The sequence below is a fragment of the Amborella trichopoda genome, chromosome 10 (assembly GCF_054954075.1).
Source record: "Amborella trichopoda isolate Santa Cruz 75 chromosome 10, AtrichopodaSantaCruz75HAP2 v2.0, whole genome shotgun sequence".
Classification (NCBI taxonomy): domain Eukaryota; kingdom Viridiplantae; phylum Streptophyta; class Magnoliopsida; order Amborellales; family Amborellaceae; genus Amborella; species Amborella trichopoda.
The window spans coordinates 45,485,620-45,502,550 of NC_142345.1; the positions used below are offsets into that span (position 1 = coordinate 45,485,620).

General features: G+C 36.2%; 2 protein-coding genes across 2 annotated transcripts; one reads left to right on the forward strand and one right to left on the reverse strand.

Moving 5' to 3' along the window:
* Positions 1-2,288: 2,288 nt before the first annotated feature.
* On the forward strand, positions 2,289-5,437 carry LOC105421676 (pentatricopeptide repeat-containing protein At1g19720). The gene is made up of 2 exons (XM_011629912.2): positions 2,289-4,523; positions 5,363-5,437. Exons 1-2 carry the CDS (start codon positions 2,289-2,291, stop codon positions 5,435-5,437), a joined length of 2,310 nt encoding a protein of 769 aa, XP_011628214.2.
* A 1,576-nt stretch (positions 5,438-7,013) lies between these two features.
* On the reverse strand, positions 7,014-14,070 carry LLG1 (LORELEI-LIKE-GPI-ANCHORED PROTEIN 1). The gene is made up of 3 exons (XM_006857497.4): positions 13,564-14,070; positions 13,209-13,265; positions 7,014-7,656 (listed from the first exon to the last, which is right to left on the reverse strand). The coding sequence occupies exons 1-3, from the start codon at positions 13,652-13,654 to the stop codon at positions 7,298-7,300; spliced, it is 507 nt and encodes a 168-aa protein (XP_006857559.1). The 5' UTR covers positions 13,655-14,070; the 3' UTR covers positions 7,014-7,297.
* Positions 14,071-16,931: the final 2,861 nt, after the last annotated feature.

Here is a 16,931-nt window from a genome sequence, read left to right on the forward strand (position 1 = left end):
CATTTGGCACATTTTAAAAACGCTTGAGGTGGTATTTCGAGTGAAATAATATCAAATAATTTATTGACTAACTTGGTTAGTGATTTTTGAGGTGGCTAGATCATTTTTATGATATATTTACCCTTAATAAAGCACAATGGGCATAAATATCTTCTTCCAAATTTGACATTGAACCGCTATTTCAAAACACACACACATATATATATATATATATATATATATATATATATATATATATATATATATATATATATATATATATATATATATATATATATATGGAAAAGATTTAAAAATGGCTATAAGCAAATTGCTACAGTGTTTCGTCCCGCCACGAACATATTTATTGAATGGAGTTGTAATTGACACTACGTGGTCCATATTGGTTCCGCATATTTTTTGACCACTATGGACTTGCTATGTCGCTAACAGTTTCACTGCTATGGACATGTTAGGTCTGTGGCGGTCTTTAATCTTCGCCATCCAAAAAAATTGGACGGTGTCAAGCCTGTGGGCTAAAATACTATTCATTTTCGCCCATTATATATAGAAAACATATATGAGACCATTTATCTTTGTTACAAGGTGGTTAAATTGAGTGGTTGCATTTATTCCATTAACTAAGCTCAAAGTTCAAAAAGAATTTTCTCGAACTTTTTGATACACGCAAGCCATCAGATTTCACATCGGATGGTTATAAGTAATTGTGACCTTTTGTTACTGAAGGTAAATGGACTTATTGTGTGTGTGTGTATATCTATAGAAAGAGACTACACAATGCCAATGAGCGAAAAAGAATGGTATTTTGGCCATAGGCTCGGTGCCGTCTGATTTTTTCAGACAAGTGTGGATTAAAAGACCGCCATGGACATAGCATACCCATAATGGTATTTTTTCACGCAAAACAATACAAACATTGCTCCCGTAGATCTGTGGTGGTTTTTAAGGTCCATGGTGGAGCAAAACAATATTCAATTTTGCTTATATGTGTTTTTAAAAGTTATATATATATATATGTATGGGAAAAGTTTATATAAAGTTGCAACCTTAAAATGTATAATCACAGGTGCACCTCAAAAATCTATCTAAAATGTTGTTTTAATGTTGAAAAAATCTTCTAATCGATCATCTCGACATTAAAATGTATGAATATGAAAAAAAAAAATGCTTTTGAGTCCCAAAAATAGTTCATCTTGCAACACATTATCTAGACTGCCCATTTTCAAGATTTTTATATATTTATAAATTTACTTGATTTTAACTTTTTTTGGAATTCGAATTTTCTAATTAGGTATGAAAATAGATTTTAAGATAGTACTAAGAATTTTTTATAACAAAATTACATGATAAAATTTTAAGGTGCGCTTTGATTGAATTGTTTAAGGTTGCATCTTTATAGAAACCGCACCCTATATATATATATATATATATATATATATATATATATATATATATATATATATATATATATATATATATATATATATATAAATAAAATCTAAACTTCACAACCCTTCAAATTACAAAGGTTCGAAAGAGTTGTGAACGGTAAATTTATTAATTTTGTAGTCTATTTTTTAAAAAAAGTTATTTTTTTTGTAGGCCAATTTTGTAAATATTACTACAAGACAAATGATACTTTTGTCATCACCATAAAAGTTAAAATTGAAATTTTAACTAAAAGACAAGGGCTTCCATAAATAATTTATAAAGTTTCAAAGATACTAACTTCCAAAATATTATTGTATTTTTGTGAAAATTTTAAAATTATTATTACTTAATGGTAAAATTATTTATTTAAATAATTTTTTAATAAAAAATAATTTTATAATAAAAAACACCCATTACAACCGCTTCTAACTTGAACATCAGGTTGTTAACTCTAGCCAAACCTCTCTCTCTATATATATATATATATATAAATAAAGAGAGACTTAGCTCATATGGACTCATAGGGCTTTTGTACCACACAAAAAATAAGTTCATTTGTCTTACAATTTAATGTTCGCATCTCTTTTTCATTTCTTCTCCCATTAGGCTCTCTATCATGGGCCTTCTTATCAGAGACAGTAAGTTGCCAATGCTTGAAAATTTGCAGATAACAAATATTAGAGACTCTCTCTTAAGCTGCATTGATTAAATACCTCTAAACTACTTGTAACTGCCGTGATTATGGCAACCTCCATTCTTATTCTTTCAAGAAATAATAGCAGTGCCCGCCTCTAGAGAGAGAGAGAGAGAGAGAGAGAGGGGGAGAGTTTTTTTTGTAGTAGCATTGTGCTTCAACAATGGTTCCGATGCCGATAGTAAATGCCTTCCAATCTAACTGCATCTTACGCAACACCACCCAAAAACCCAATGCCAGCACTCCCCAAATCCCTTTCACTCCACAAGAAAATTCATCAAATTTCCACCAAAAAATTCCGACACTCCCTGATCCTAACACGTATAATTCACTCCTGCGCTCTTGTTCATCCGAAAAATCAATTCATCAAGGGAAGCAAATCCATGCCCGTGTAATAACTTCTGGTGCCTCAACAAACACTCAATTGGAAACCACTCTAGTCACCATGTATACAAAATGTGGTTACTTGGAAGATGCTTATCAGTTGTTTGACAGAGTGCATCAACCAAATTTAGTAGCATTATCCACGCTTGTTGGTGCTTTTGCAAAGTTTGGTATGTTTGAAGAAGCTCTCAATCTCTATTGTGATGCTTTAGAGATGAGTTTGCAGCCTGATGAATTCGTGTACCCGTCGGTTCTAAAAGCATGTTCAGGACTTGATGAACTTAGAATTGGTACCCAAATCCACTCTTCTATAATGAAGAGTGGCATCAATGAGTACAGCATGTTTGTTAACAGTGCTCTGGTAGACATGTATTCGAAATGCGGATGCATAGAGCTTGCTGAAAGAGTGTTCAACACGATGCATGAGAGAGACGGGACTTCGTGGAACTCGATGATATCAGGGTTGGCTCAACATGGCAGAGAAGGTGAGGCGTTGAATTTGGTTAGAGAGATGGAATTGTATGGACCCAAACCAGATTGTATATCATGGAATTTGCTTATCACAGTGTTTGGCCAGACAAACCAGATCGATGAGGCAATTGGGTTGTTTCGAGAAGCTCAGAAATCGGGGTTTGATAGAAATGTCATCCTTTGGAATTCGGTTATTTCAGTTTGTGCAAAAGCTGGACGATATAGTGAAGTTTTTGGGTTCATGGGGGAGATGATAGGATCAGATGTATGGCCTAACACAGTCACATGGAACTCAATTATTTCTGGTTTTGTTCAGAATGAAATGTATCCACAAGCTGAGAAGGCTTTTAGCAAAATGCTGAGAACCGGGTTCGAACCCAATTCGGTTACTATAACATGCATGCTTCTAGCCTTTGCTGATGCAAATGAATTAGGGTTTGCACGTCAGCTGCATGGGCATATTATCAAGATGGAGCCGGTTCAGGACACACGAGTTTGGAATTCTCTCTTGGATGTGTATGCAAAATGTGGTCAGATAGAAGAGGCGGTCCTCCTGTTTAAGAAGATCTCCTCTGGTTCTAGGAATCCAGTTCCATGGAATTCTATGTTATCTGGCTATTTCCTCCATGGATGCTTCGACGCCGCCATTGAAATGTTTGAGGAGATGAAGGTTTCGGGAGTTGAACCAACTGTTATCACATGGAATACTTTGATATCAGGGTGTGTGAGAAATGGGTTTCTTGGGAAATCGATTGAATTGTTGTTAAAGATGCAGGTTGCCAGAATCCGGCCAGATGCTAGCAGCCTTTCATCGATTTTGCCGGCAATTGCCAATATGGCATCTCTAAGATTGGCCAAGCAAATACATGGTTATGCAATAAGATCCAATTGTTTCTCTCTCAAGGTAGTTTCCAACTCTCTCCTTGACACTTACACAAAGTGCGGGAGCTTAAAAGATGGCATCCATGTTTTCAATGGGATCTATGAACCCGACTTGGTTTCTTTTACTGCGATGATTGCTGGATATGCAGCACACGGAGACTGCAAAGAAGCTCTCGATCTTTTCTCGCTCATGAGAGAATTGGATATTAGGCCAACTAGCATGACCTTCACTGCAATTTTATGTGCTTGTGTTCATGTCGGAGATTTAAAATCCAGTGAGGAGATTTTCAATAGCATGTTGCCGGAATATGGGATATGTCCGGCGATACAACACTATTCGTGCATGGTGGACCTTCTTGGAAGAGCTGGAAAACTAGAGAGGGCTTGGAAATTTATCGAAGAGATGCCTATAGAGCCTGATGGGGAAATGTGGGGGAGCTTGCTCACTGCTTGTTTTGTCCACCAAAACCTAATGTTGGCCAAAAGAGTGGCCGATCGTCTCTTAGCTTTGGATCCAAACCACACAGGGTGTTTGTTGCTTCTCTCTAACATACATGCGACAAATGGTGAATGGGAGAATGTTGTAAGAGTGAGAAAAAACTTGAGGAGTTCAGGCATCAGGAAAGAACCGGGGTGCAGTTGGATAGAAGTGGAAGACAAGGTACATGTTTTTGCATCTCGAGACTGACTCACCCACCCAAACAATAAAATGGTATCCCTAAAATTCTTGAGAGATATACTGATAGTAATCGGATAAGAATGGGTCTCTGTAGGCTCAATACAAACCGTGCTGTGTGATGTTTCAGAAAACTTGTAAGAATAGACAATCATTTGATTTGGGTTCAGATGATCCAACGATCCCTATGTTTTTCAATTACCAAAGGCTTTTAGCCACTCTACCAAAGGGCCTATGCATGTGGAGACTGTCATATAGCTGCCATGCTCATGCAAGAGAGAGAGAGAGAGAGAGAGATGGCAGCTCCACTATTCTTGAGATGGGTAATGTGCCTTTGTCGAATTCTGGTCATCCTGTTTTGGTTTGTGTCCTCTACGTCAAGAAGAATAAGATATCAACCAACCTAAAATACCCTTGAACCATCGAGTGTACGACATAGAACTTAGATTGCAGTAACAATTTTTTTTTTGAAAATAGGCATAAAGTGAGTAGGCCAAAACTTAGACAATTCAATGTGTGTGTGCATTTGTGCCCGAGTGTGTGTATATTCTCCTCGGTCATTGAAATGGAAGTCCTACCGTACATTTGAGCCCAAGGGAAGAACTCATTCAAACATTGATAACTGAAGAATGCGCACCAGCATCACATAACTTAACAAAAATTGAATCTCAGAGACCTTTTTGTCCAGATATTTCAAACGTTTTATCTCGCTCCTAAGATAAAGAAAAGCATGTTGAATGGATTCAACCGCACAAAGAAGGCAGCCCCCGGTAAATGTAAATGGCCTTGAAACATGTCTTTGACAAGTTTTACGAGCTCTGCAGATACCTGCATATCTGCTTTTGACACACGTGGAACAAGCCAATGCCCCAGCAGATGTGCTCGCAAAAGGGTGCTGATTGTGCAAGGTTGGGCATCTCTCAGCACAACCCATTAAAAGAGCAAAACAGGGACCACAAAGAGCCTATACTCAAATCCTGCTAGGCACTGGTGTGGAGTATGAGCCATATAGATCAAGGTCTCTTCAACCCCCCACCCTCTTATTTTATCCTGTCTCCCCTCTCCTCTACCCTGGAACATAGTCTATGCAAAGAATCAAATCCACCTCTTGTGTGTGCCAGCACATTATACTTTAGGAAAATGATTTCATAGGGCTGTAGCCCTACTACAATAACTTGGGCCGCAACATTCTTAACCGTCCAGTAATTGGACGGTGATGACTCATGGTACCCGTCAGCGTAGTAACCGGGTCGGATGGTACGAAACCGGTATGCTGGCACTACCATTGGTTCTCCCTTTTCGGCACGCGGAGGTATCTCTCCAACTCCCTCCCTTAAGAGGCTTAAACACCTCAAAGACTCGAATAGCTTTCCATGGGTAAACCCCATTAGCTCATTTTTCTCCTCTCTTTAATATGCACAGTCAATCTCTCCCTCCCTCCTCCTTGATGCCTCTCTCTCTAACTGCCCCCATTCTTCGTCCCTGCCTCCAGCATCCCTGATGCCTCTCTTTTTTTTCTCTCTCTCTCTCTCCTGCCTTCTCTTCTACTGTAACTAATGCTGTCTCCCTCATTTAGCTCCAGGCCACTTTTATATGTTTCTCCCTTACATTGTGTTTCTGAAATTTTTGCTTTCATATGAAACAATCCTTCAAATTTGAATCCATTTTTTGAGTCAAATCCTTAATAGATCCAAATCTTTGATTGTTTTATCATTTGAATATATTTTTTTGTGGACTTACATCGATTAAATTTAGCAAAACCTGTTCAAACAAATTAAAAAATTTCATAAAGTATTCTCAAATCCAACCAAACACACCCAAAATTGTGTAGAATTTTATATATGTTCTCTCTTCCCAAGGATATGCATATGGGGCTTCAATAACAGAAACGGTCCTTGTTGTTTGTGCGTCTTATAGAGAGGCGAGGCTTAAAGTGGGTGTAGGAAATAGGATCATTTTAGAGAGAAACAGAGGCTGGGTTTACGAGGGTATGAGAGTTGCGGATTCCCTCTGTGATAGAGAGAGATGGAGTGAGAGAGAGAGAGAAGGTGGTTATGAGAGCTGTGGATCTCCCTTAGAAAGAGAGCGCGAGAGGTGGAGTGTGGGTTCAAGTGGAGAGAGAAATGTAGGTTTAGGTGGTATGAAATCTGTAGATTCTCTTGGGGTTACACCCCTTTGTCTCTCTAAAATTCTCCATGTTTTTTTTGTAGCTCCAACTGACAAATGAGCCCCACCCCCACCCGGGTCATTTGGTTGCGCCTCCTGGTGGGAGACGAGGAAAAAACGAATGCCACCGTATCTGCAGGGGCGTCCCAAAAATACAGATATTTTCAAGAAAGAAAAGAGGGAACCGGTTACCGGAAGCCCCAGTTTCATAAATTGGAAATGGTGCAAAATCTGCATCATCCTAGTAAATGAACCAAGTAAATGAACGGTGCTATTGGGCTGCAGCCCTATAGAAACTTCATCCTATACTTTAATACAACAGAGTTGACTTTCCTTAAAAAACAAAATGGATTCAGTGTTGGTATCAATGAACACGAGAATATTGCAAGAAATTCAAGACTTGAAAAACAAGATAAACGGACAGGGCAACTTCAGTGGAAAAATAATCTCACAAGCATCCAAAGAGTTAAAGGATACGGAGAGAGAGACAGGGGCACCTCCCTTGGAGCGGCTGCTCCAAACAATGAAAATAATAAAATACAAAAGCACAAAATACATCAAGATACAGGCACACATCACATAAAGAGTGCCCCCTAGACAAAAAAAAACACAACGAGGCTCACTGAGAGCACCCAGAGTAGAGAGAAGCTCCAACGCATCTGACCTTCATTGGCAGAGTCCCCCTGTGATGGAGCCGGCATAGGAGGGCAGGCCAAGCCTAGTTTACCTTCCCTACACTCGCTAGAAAATAAACCTGGAGGGTAGCCACCACGAAGGTTTATGTAACTGAACATTGTGGATGCACAAGCATATTGGTCGTCATTCAAAAGTTGAGCGAAAGGGCATGCAAATTGCTTGAAAGCAGAACAGCAAAGTGAGGGTTGGTATCGGGGCCCTTTGCATTGACTTGTGAGGATGGTATAGTTCTTGAACTCAAAGTCTTCTGGGCAATCTGCAGAGATATAACAATAAACTTAATTTTTTGAGGACTACCATAAGCATTTCATTCTATATAAAGGAGAATATCCACATGCAACAAAAAAAGAGAAGTTTGCACAGTACCATCTGTAACTGATATATAACAACTACAGATTCAATCATAATAGACAAATTGTCTCTCAACGTCTTCACCCAGTACTAATTGAGGTAAAGATGAGTGAACTTTGTGAAAAGAAAATCACTTTTAATATAAGGTCGCAGTTTGTATAAGGCGCACCTCTAAATGATACCTAAATATGTAGTTCTTGTGTCAAAAACCCATGTGATAGCTTAAAAATCTATTTTCACCCCTAACTATGAAATTTAAAGCTTAAAAAATGGTGCAGATCGAACAGATCTATAATGCCTGAAAATCTTGAAAATGGGCAGTTTGGATAATACGTGATAAAATGCACTATTTCCAGAACTTGAATTCTTCTTTTTTTTCATGTTTAGACATCCCGAGGTCAAGATGACCAATTAGAGGATTTTGGAAGGTTGGAACTACCTTTTCCAATGGATTTTCAAGGTATGCCTGACTTCAATAGTATAAGGTTGAAACCTTATATAAATTTTTTTTCTCTATATAATTCTATAAATTCGTGAACATAAATCCATGATGACCATGAAAGGGTTGAAAAGATGAACGGGGAGCCAAAGTATAGGATATAGCAAGGGCATAGGGAAGAAATTATAATCCACCAATGCTAAGCCTGTCCAATGGAGGAATGAACATAGACCAAAAAAGACAACTCATTTTCGACCTTCATGGAAAATTTTGAAAAATGAAGACTTGGATTTTAATCATGACCTATAATACATATTATTAATGGGAAACTTACAGATCAATGTTCCTTGCATGATAACTAGGGAATTCAAATGTAGCCAACATGTCCAAGATTCCGATGTAAGATATTACCATATGAGAGACGTGATTTGCATTAACACTATATTAAAAATGAAAGATAACGTCATAATACATGCAGACCTCATTGTGATTTACTACAATCTTCCTAGCTAAATATTAAACTTGATGTGATTGAAAAAAATAGTTTCAATTTTATGTCCAACATATACATGATATCATCATCATCATCATCTGAGCCTTATCCCAGCTATATGACATATATTATATTTATGTTGATCTAAGTATCAGCTGATGCCCACCACTATTGTTTCATAAAGTTGCAGATGTTGATTTAGTCCTAGATTTCATAGGCACATCTCTCAGGTGATTACATGCATGCTTATTAAATAAAAAATGCATATGAATGTGCTTAAGAAATTTGTATGATCATAAGGAAGTGGAACAACCAAGGGAAAATGAGAAAATACTAAAACAGGGACCTGCCCATGGCAGCTACAACATATTGTTGATCAAATTTTCAATTTATGCAGGCCTATGCTCATCTCTTATCAGCATACATAGTGCGAGGCAAACAATGAAGCTGACAGCCTTGCAAAAGACGGAGCCAACTCTGGAACCGACAATGGGACCATTTTGGCACATTTTTGAGCTGCGGTCCAACATTTTTTGAGTTCATCTTGCTAGATAGGGCTATCCACCCAGTTTTTGGTATAGACATCAGTATAGAAATCTCATGTTTTGGAAATGTATTGATCGCCCCCTACCTGTGGGATCTCTCTTGTAATGCTTCTTAATTTTAAGACTATTGTTAACTTTCTTCAAACCAGAAAAAAAGAAAGAAAAAAAAGAGGCCACAACAGATAACCGAAATTTTTGGATGAAGATGAGAGTGAGAAACTTCTAAACTTTTAAGGAGAAACATCCAAATAAGCCAAGATATATTTGGATATTTGCTTTATCAAAATAGTTCTGAAAGGATAGGAGTATTTTAGGAATTATAAATGTGGTCTCAAGGAATATTTTAAGAATAATGTTCATATCTGAAGATGGTCTTGGGTTCCCATTTGAAGAAAGTTTTACAAGGATCTACTGGGGATGTTTCGGTTCAAAATAAGTCAAATAGAAGAGCAAAAGTCCAGCATCTCAAAATAAACACACTTTTACAGAAGTTTTACTAGTCATTGAGAAAAAGCAATATCTGCGAGTGGCAATAGTGGAACTGGGGATGTTTTGATTCAAAATAAGTCAAATAGAAGAGCAAAAGTCGAGCGTCTCAACACAAACACACTTTTACAGAAGTTTTACTAGTCATTGAGAAAAAGCAATATCTGGGAGTGGCAATAGTGGAACTGGGGATGTTTTGGTTCAAAATAAGTCAAACAGAAGAGCATAAGTCAAGCGTCTGAAAACAAACACACTTTTACAGATGTTTTACCAGCCATTGAGAAAAACCAATATTTGGGAGTGGCAATAGTGGAACATGACGTTATAATAGAATTTTGACAACAGAACCTAGTAGGCAAATCATTTTGATGTCCCTTCAGAAGTTTCAAAAACAGGAGATCTCTAAGAGGGAAAAAACCTATGGTTTTGGGAAACAATGACCTAAAGAGAATTCAGGACAGAAGAGACCTATGGTTTTGGTTTGAGAAAGAAGAAATTCATTAGGGCTGTACCAACTTGCTTCTAGTTGAACGTTTTTTAGGTAGAAAATGCATTGTGTTAGGGAGTGCATTGAAGTTAGCTTGTTTCTGAGTTTTTATCAGGCCTTCTCAGGTAAGAGTTTCCACTGAAGGTTTCAAAGATGCAATTTTTCTCTAATTGTATGTAGGTTACTTTTAAAATCTAGTAGAATAGATTAACTTTATTTTTTAGCATCTATGATGCGTGGTTTCTGGTTTGGTTTAGAACCTGAAAACCATAAATCAATGTAACAGTGGGATTCTTTCTCAACTAAGCGCATTTGCCACTTGTCATGCGGTCTCCCAATGATGTATCCACAAGAAATTTCTATTTTTTCTAATATTTATTTTTATATTGCTTATTCTCGAGATTTTCACCAGTAAAATAGGCCATTGAACTTTCTTCTAAAATATAGGCCATTGAAGTTGATAGTGCAATATTATAAATAAAGATGAGCTCTAATTAACTACTACCTGTATGGGAAGACTAGAAGACAAACTACAGCCAGAAATGTTAAAAGTGGGATCAGCCCTCTAGATATTTGATTGGCATTTCATTTGCCAAATATAGTTTTCTCATTAAGTGTTATTTAAGTTTAAAAGCCAAAAAAATGGAAAAACATCTCAAGACAATTTGGCTGAACTCCATTTTACTGAAGAAGAAAAAACATGCATAGTCAATTCCTGTCAAGTGAATGGTTCAAATCATTTCGCTGGCTAAACAATATTAAGGCTGTTTAATAGAGACAATTGACAAACAACAAATTTGAAAAAATTCCTTAGAAACTATGCAAATTGATCTAATTTAATTAAGGCAAAGCATCCGATTCCACTAAAAATTTATCGACCAGAACCCCTAATATCACAAGCTATTAAGGATTAACCTACATCTAAAACGTCTGATGAATATCATGTTGCATTGCTAAAATAGGATTAGGCATCATAGTCACCAGCCAGCCAGCCTACAACAATAACACACTCTTCAGGCAAACATATAGAGCCATTGCTACTTAGCCCCGTTGGTTTGCCAAGATTACAATGTCGAAACTAAGACCATAGTTAAGAGAATCTTGCTAAAGACAGAATATTTCTGTAAATTGCAGAGAACGTGCAATCGTCAACACAACTAACAAGAAGTTAAACATTTGGAAGAACAGATGCACGTAAATCATCTAATTTCCAAAAGCAGAAACCCAAATAATTTTCCAAGAAACTCCTTTCACCATGCTATGAAGGCATAGGAAGATCTCCCATATAATTTCTATATGATTCCTAACTAGATTCTTGAGCCTTTAAGAATAAGGGAAAATATCAATTGAAGGGTCAAACTACCACAAAATCATTAAAAGTGTGAAACCATCCTATTTGACATTAGGAGTGTTGCTTTTTAAGTTTCATTTCATATAGATTCATCTTTAAAAAAATATAGTAAAAAATAACCAAATTGCCCTTGTTCAGGATCAGGTTCACCAAACAATTGGGGGCATTTTGGTAATTTAACTCAACTTGAGTGGTCGAAGCAAATGACAACCCCCCCTCCCCCCCAAAAGAAACATCTAAAATAGGATGATTTGATACCTAGATGATGTTTCGATTTCTTCACATTCCCAGACCCACTTCCCTATTTTGACATCCCCCCACAAATCCAATCCAATGTTTAAAAACGAGAACTCGGGTGGCATCTCACTAGGGTCCCAAGCCCGAGTCAAGTGCGAAGAACTCAATGGAGGCCGAATCCAAATAATAAGAAAATGGGAATCGGCCAAACTCAATAAGTTCCATGGGTTTGGTTCCAATCTCGGTAGCTTGCCGAGTCGAGTCCGAGTCTAGCTCGCCAAGGTTTCATCCACTAATATAAACGTCTGCCATAGCTAAACAAAGGAAAAAATGATACATGATCATATGTTCCAAAACGTTGACAAGCACTTCAAAAAAAATTCAAATCCAGAGTTGCATAATTTCTGAAACAAATCCAACTAATTCTAAAAAAACTAATGAAACATGCAAGTCAGCAATCACCAAGAACACTAACATGTAAGCCTCATATACTATAGAGAATCCAATTTTCATGAAAATTAAAATTAAAAATGTAACAAGCTAACTGAAATTATTTATTTCCGAAACCTATTCAAATGTATCAATTTAAAAAGGATGAGGTTTCTATAAGGGCTAGGCTTTATGAAAACAAAATAAAGCCTCATATCAAATCCTCGCCTAGAAAGGACTTTCGGCGAAGGAAATCGCCATGATGGCTCTAAAATCAATTTCCAACATCAATAATAAAAATTGAAAGTAAAAAAATGGTACAGATCTGCAAGATCTGTGAACACTTATTTTTAGAGTGAAATGGACGGTCAATATAATTCGTTACAATATACACTATTTTTAGAGCTTGAAATCCTATTTTTTTCACAACTATAATGTTCAAGTTGAGATGATCGATGTAAAGTTTTTCAATGCTTAAATTGTAATTTTGAATGAGTTATGAGGCGGGGCTTTACGTACTTTGATAGGGCTGCAAAACCATTTTCCATTTAAAAACCCTCAATCTCATTGGTTAAATTAACTAGACAAAATTAGAACAAAAAGATCCTAATTTAAGATATATTAATGTTCTAAGAACAATTTTATCTTTTCTATTTTTTGACTATTTTGATACAATAATGAACAGTGGAACAGAAAATAAGAGATCTACAGGTACCATTATTTCAAATATTCAAAACGATTTTTTTTTTATATATAAAATTCGAACCAATTTTTGTGAAGAACATTTCCCTGATTTATGTTGAGGTCCAAAATTCGAATTGAAATTTTTATTTGCCCGTTTCTTATGGATAATGGAACAAAACAAGGCAACAGGTTTACATGCTATGAGCTGAACGGAAAAAGATTATCATAGAAATCCACAGAAGTGAAACAAATTGAAATTCATCAAAAAAAAAAAAAAAAGGAGACATATTGAAGCAAAAAACTCACTCTTCTTCTCCTGGAGGAGGCTTCTTCCAGTGACTCCATGAGATTCAAACACATTATCTGTAAATTCACAACAAAAAAATGGAAAAAAGTAATATGAATGCATATGGCAAGAAAAAACAAACAAATGACCAGAAATTTGAGGGCACGAACGGTTTAACAAAACGATCTGCAAATTTCTTAAAGAAAAAGGAAACAGAAGCGAAATGGAGAGGATTCTCAATGAACAAAAGAAGAAAACTCAAATTTATCAACATTCAAAAACATTGAGCTGATATGACCAAACAATCATCAAATTCTCAAGAGAGAGAGAGAGAGGATATGAGACTCAAATGTTAATGATGTGCTGAATTCACACCTGAGATGGAGGTGGAAGAAGCGAAGCCTATGAAAAGGAAGCTAAAGACCGCGGCCATGGAGCAGCAAAAAGCCATGGCCGGCGACGCCATTGCAGAGAGACAAGAAGAGAGAGAAACTCCAATCTCCTCCTTGAAGAGCCTCCTCCTTTTCAGGTTTCAGAGAAGGATTAAAAGGAGAAGACGAATGAAACCAATGGCTCTCTGTTTAGAGAGAGAAGGAGACAGCAGATCGCAAGGACTCGGTCGCGCTGGCTGGAGAGAAGAAAAGAGAGCCAGATGAGAGAGAGAGAGGGGGGGGAACGCGGTTTTCGGGAGCTGTCCTCCTCGTTCTCGAAATATGTTAGGGGGGGAAAAGTTTGTATAGATCCTAGGATCTAAACAATCAAATTAGAACCTACTTCAAAAGTTTACTAGAAGAGGTTGTATTGATGCTCAAATATATTCAAATTGATCATCTCTACATCAAGATGCATGAACATGAGAAAAAAATTAGATTTTAAGTCTTAAAAATAATGCATCTTGTAATACATTTTAAGACCGTCAATTTTTTAGATTTTCAAATATTAGTGAATCCGCTAGATATATAGTATTTTTGAACCTTTCAATTTTATAATTAAAGATGAAAATATATTTTAAAACTATCACAAAAATTTATAGTATTGAAGCAATATTTTTCAATTCTATTTGAAGGTGGGATTTAATTCGATTGTTTAGAGACTCGGCTCTGATCAAACCGCACCCAATATGTAAAGAAGAGTTATCGTTTGGAGAAATTTGTTCTCAATCAAATTGCCGATTGGTCACTATTAGGAGGGATAAATTATCAAATGGGGTTCTATTTCTCTAAAATTACGAGTACACCCCCGCTCGACTCCCCACATAGCGACAGTTTAGAGAGAGAAAGAGGCGTCACTCGCTTTGAGTTAGAGAGAAAAAGAGGCATTACTCCCTTGCTGCAATGCAAAGTGCGCCTCTCCTTTCTCTGAGTCGAAGTCTTGCACTTGCAAGCCCCACATGGACATGGACATGGACTGTTGCCCCTTCCTCCTCCCCCTCTGCTGCTCATTTTTTTGGGTTCTAGAGAGAGAAGGCGGTGGTGTTTAGGAACATTAGTTTCGGAATTTGGGGTGCTTCTGTTTTCTGGTGGTTGAGGTCTAGAGAGAGAGAATGATGGGTTTAGGGAGTTGGGTATTTGCTTGAATTGTGGCCCTTTCTCATGGGATCAATGGATCGTGAGTTTATGGTGTTTAGAGAAATGGGTTTTGGGCTCTTGGAGTTAACCTTGGAGAGAGACTGATGGTACTTTTTACAGAGATGGGATTTGGGGTGTTTGGGTCTGGTGACTCAAGTTTAGAGAGAGAATACATCGAGGAGTTTTTGATGCGCTGTGATTAACATTTATTTGGCTGAGAACGTTATCCTTGTTCTACAGCTAATAATTTTCTCAAAGGACTGTTACCGAGTACTGCTGACTTTTTCTACAAGTTATTTTGATTCGATTGAAGTCTTTTGTTTCTGATCTTTTTATCTTCTATTCTTTTACGTGTTTTCTATTTTTTTCCGTTCCAAGTTTGGATTAATCTAAGGAAAAAGTTTCTATAAGGATGCCACCGAACTAAGATGCCCTTCAAAAATCTATTGGAAAATGGTAGTTTTAATGTTGAAAAATCCTTTGATCGATAATCGAGATATATGATTATACAAAAATAAAAAAATTAGAAGTCTAAAAAATAATGTATTTTATAACATATTATCTACCCCGTTCATTTTCATATGTTTATGGATCTACTTGATTTTAATTATTTTTGAAATTTAAATTTTATAATTAGATATAAAAATAGATTTTGAAATAATCCTAAAAACATTTTACATCAAAATTATATATCGTCATAAAATTTGAAGGTACACCTTACCTCTACACCTACGGATGCATCCGTAGGCAAACTGTACCCTTAATCTAATTACCCCCAAAGAAAAAATAAAGTATGGATTAATCTGAGAGTTACTGGCAACTTGTCTATGTCTTCTACTGTTTATTTCGATACCAGACCAACGATATGATGAATACAGGAGGAGTTCTGATGTAATGGTGATGTAAACCGCTGTTTCTCTCTCTGAAAATTGCAGGGATGTTGCAAAACTCTCTCTAAATGAATGGCGCGTGATGTAAACCTCCTCTTTCTCTCTTTGTGAATATAGGACTACCGATAATATGATGAATATAGAACTGCTCTTTTTATTTTTTAAAAAATAGTCCGGTATTTGTATTGTGAGATAGGAGAGCAGCTTAAGAAAAAAAACACACCGATGAGAGGGAAGTTCCGTAGTGGTAATTTTGGAAAAATAGGACATCATTTGGTAATTGACATGTTGGTAGGTAATTTGCTATTTATTTATTTATAAAATTATATCATTAATAGAAAAATAGTTTGATAGGGCTTCAGCTCTACCAAAATAAATAGAACCTCACCTCATAATTTATCAAAAATTGTAATGTAAGCATTGAAAAACCTTTACATCGATCATCTCGGTTTGAACATTATGATTGTAAAAAAAAAATTGGATTTCAAACTCTAAAAATACTGTCTATTGTCATAAATTATCTAGATTGTAAATTTCGCTTTGAAAATATGTGTTCATAGATCCACAAGATCTGTACCATTTTTTAAGTTTCAGAATTCATTATCGGCGATAGAAATTTATTTTAGAGCCATTATAGGGATTTTTGTTACCGAAAGTTCTTTGAGAATGTGGATATGGTATGCGGCTTTATGTTGTTTTTATATAACCTAGGCCTCATGGAAACTTCATCCTTTTCAAATCTTTTGCAAAGTCTCCCCACTTTCAGGAGTCAAGTCATCACTCAACGACCTTTTGATGAATTTTTTTTTTAAATTGTGACTTTAAACCCCTCGTTTCAGGGACTTAATGATTTTACGTCCCTATATCAATCAAATTATAGCCTATTGTCAAATGGTATCGAGAAATATGTTTCAATATGGAAAATCCTTGGGATAGCTTTAAAATATATTTTTATATTTATTTATAAAGTTTAAAGTTTCAAAAAAGAATGTCGATCGACAGATCTATGAACATTTAAAAATCTTGAAAATTGACGGTCCAAAAATACGTTACAAAATACACTATTTTCAAAAATAAAATCTTTTTTTTTCTCATTTCCATGCATCTTGATATGGAGATGATTAATTTGAAAATATTTAGGCATCAAAACAACCTCTTCTAGTGAGAGTCTTGAGTTAGGCTCAAATTTGATTGTTTAGAGCCTCGGCTCTATATAAACTTTTCCCTTTTGAAATACCCACCCCTAAATAAATTTATTTTTGATATAAATTTGGATCCTAATTTT

Bases quoted from the DNA above. Each gene is read 5' to 3' on its own strand.
- LLG1 (XM_006857497.4), bottom strand. From the start codon at position 13,654: ATGGCGTCGCCGGCCATGGCTTTTTGCTGCTCCATGGCCGCGGTCTTT. The intron at 13,266-13,563 runs GTGTGAATTCAG...GTGAATTTACAG, and splicing joins TTCTTCCACCTCCATCTCAG to ATAATGTGTTTGAATCTCAT. The intron at 7,657-13,208 runs GTGAGTTTTTTG...ATATCTCTGCAG, and splicing joins CCTCCTCCAGGAGAAGAAGA to ATTGCCCAGAAGACTTTGAG.
- LOC105421676 (XM_011629912.2), top strand. From the start codon at position 2,289: ATGGTTCCGATGCCGATAGTAAATGCCTTCCAATCTAACTGCATCTTA. The intron at 4,524-5,362 runs GTACATGTTTTT...CGAGCTCTGCAG, and splicing joins GGATAGAAGTGGAAGACAAG to ATACCTGCATATCTGCTTTT.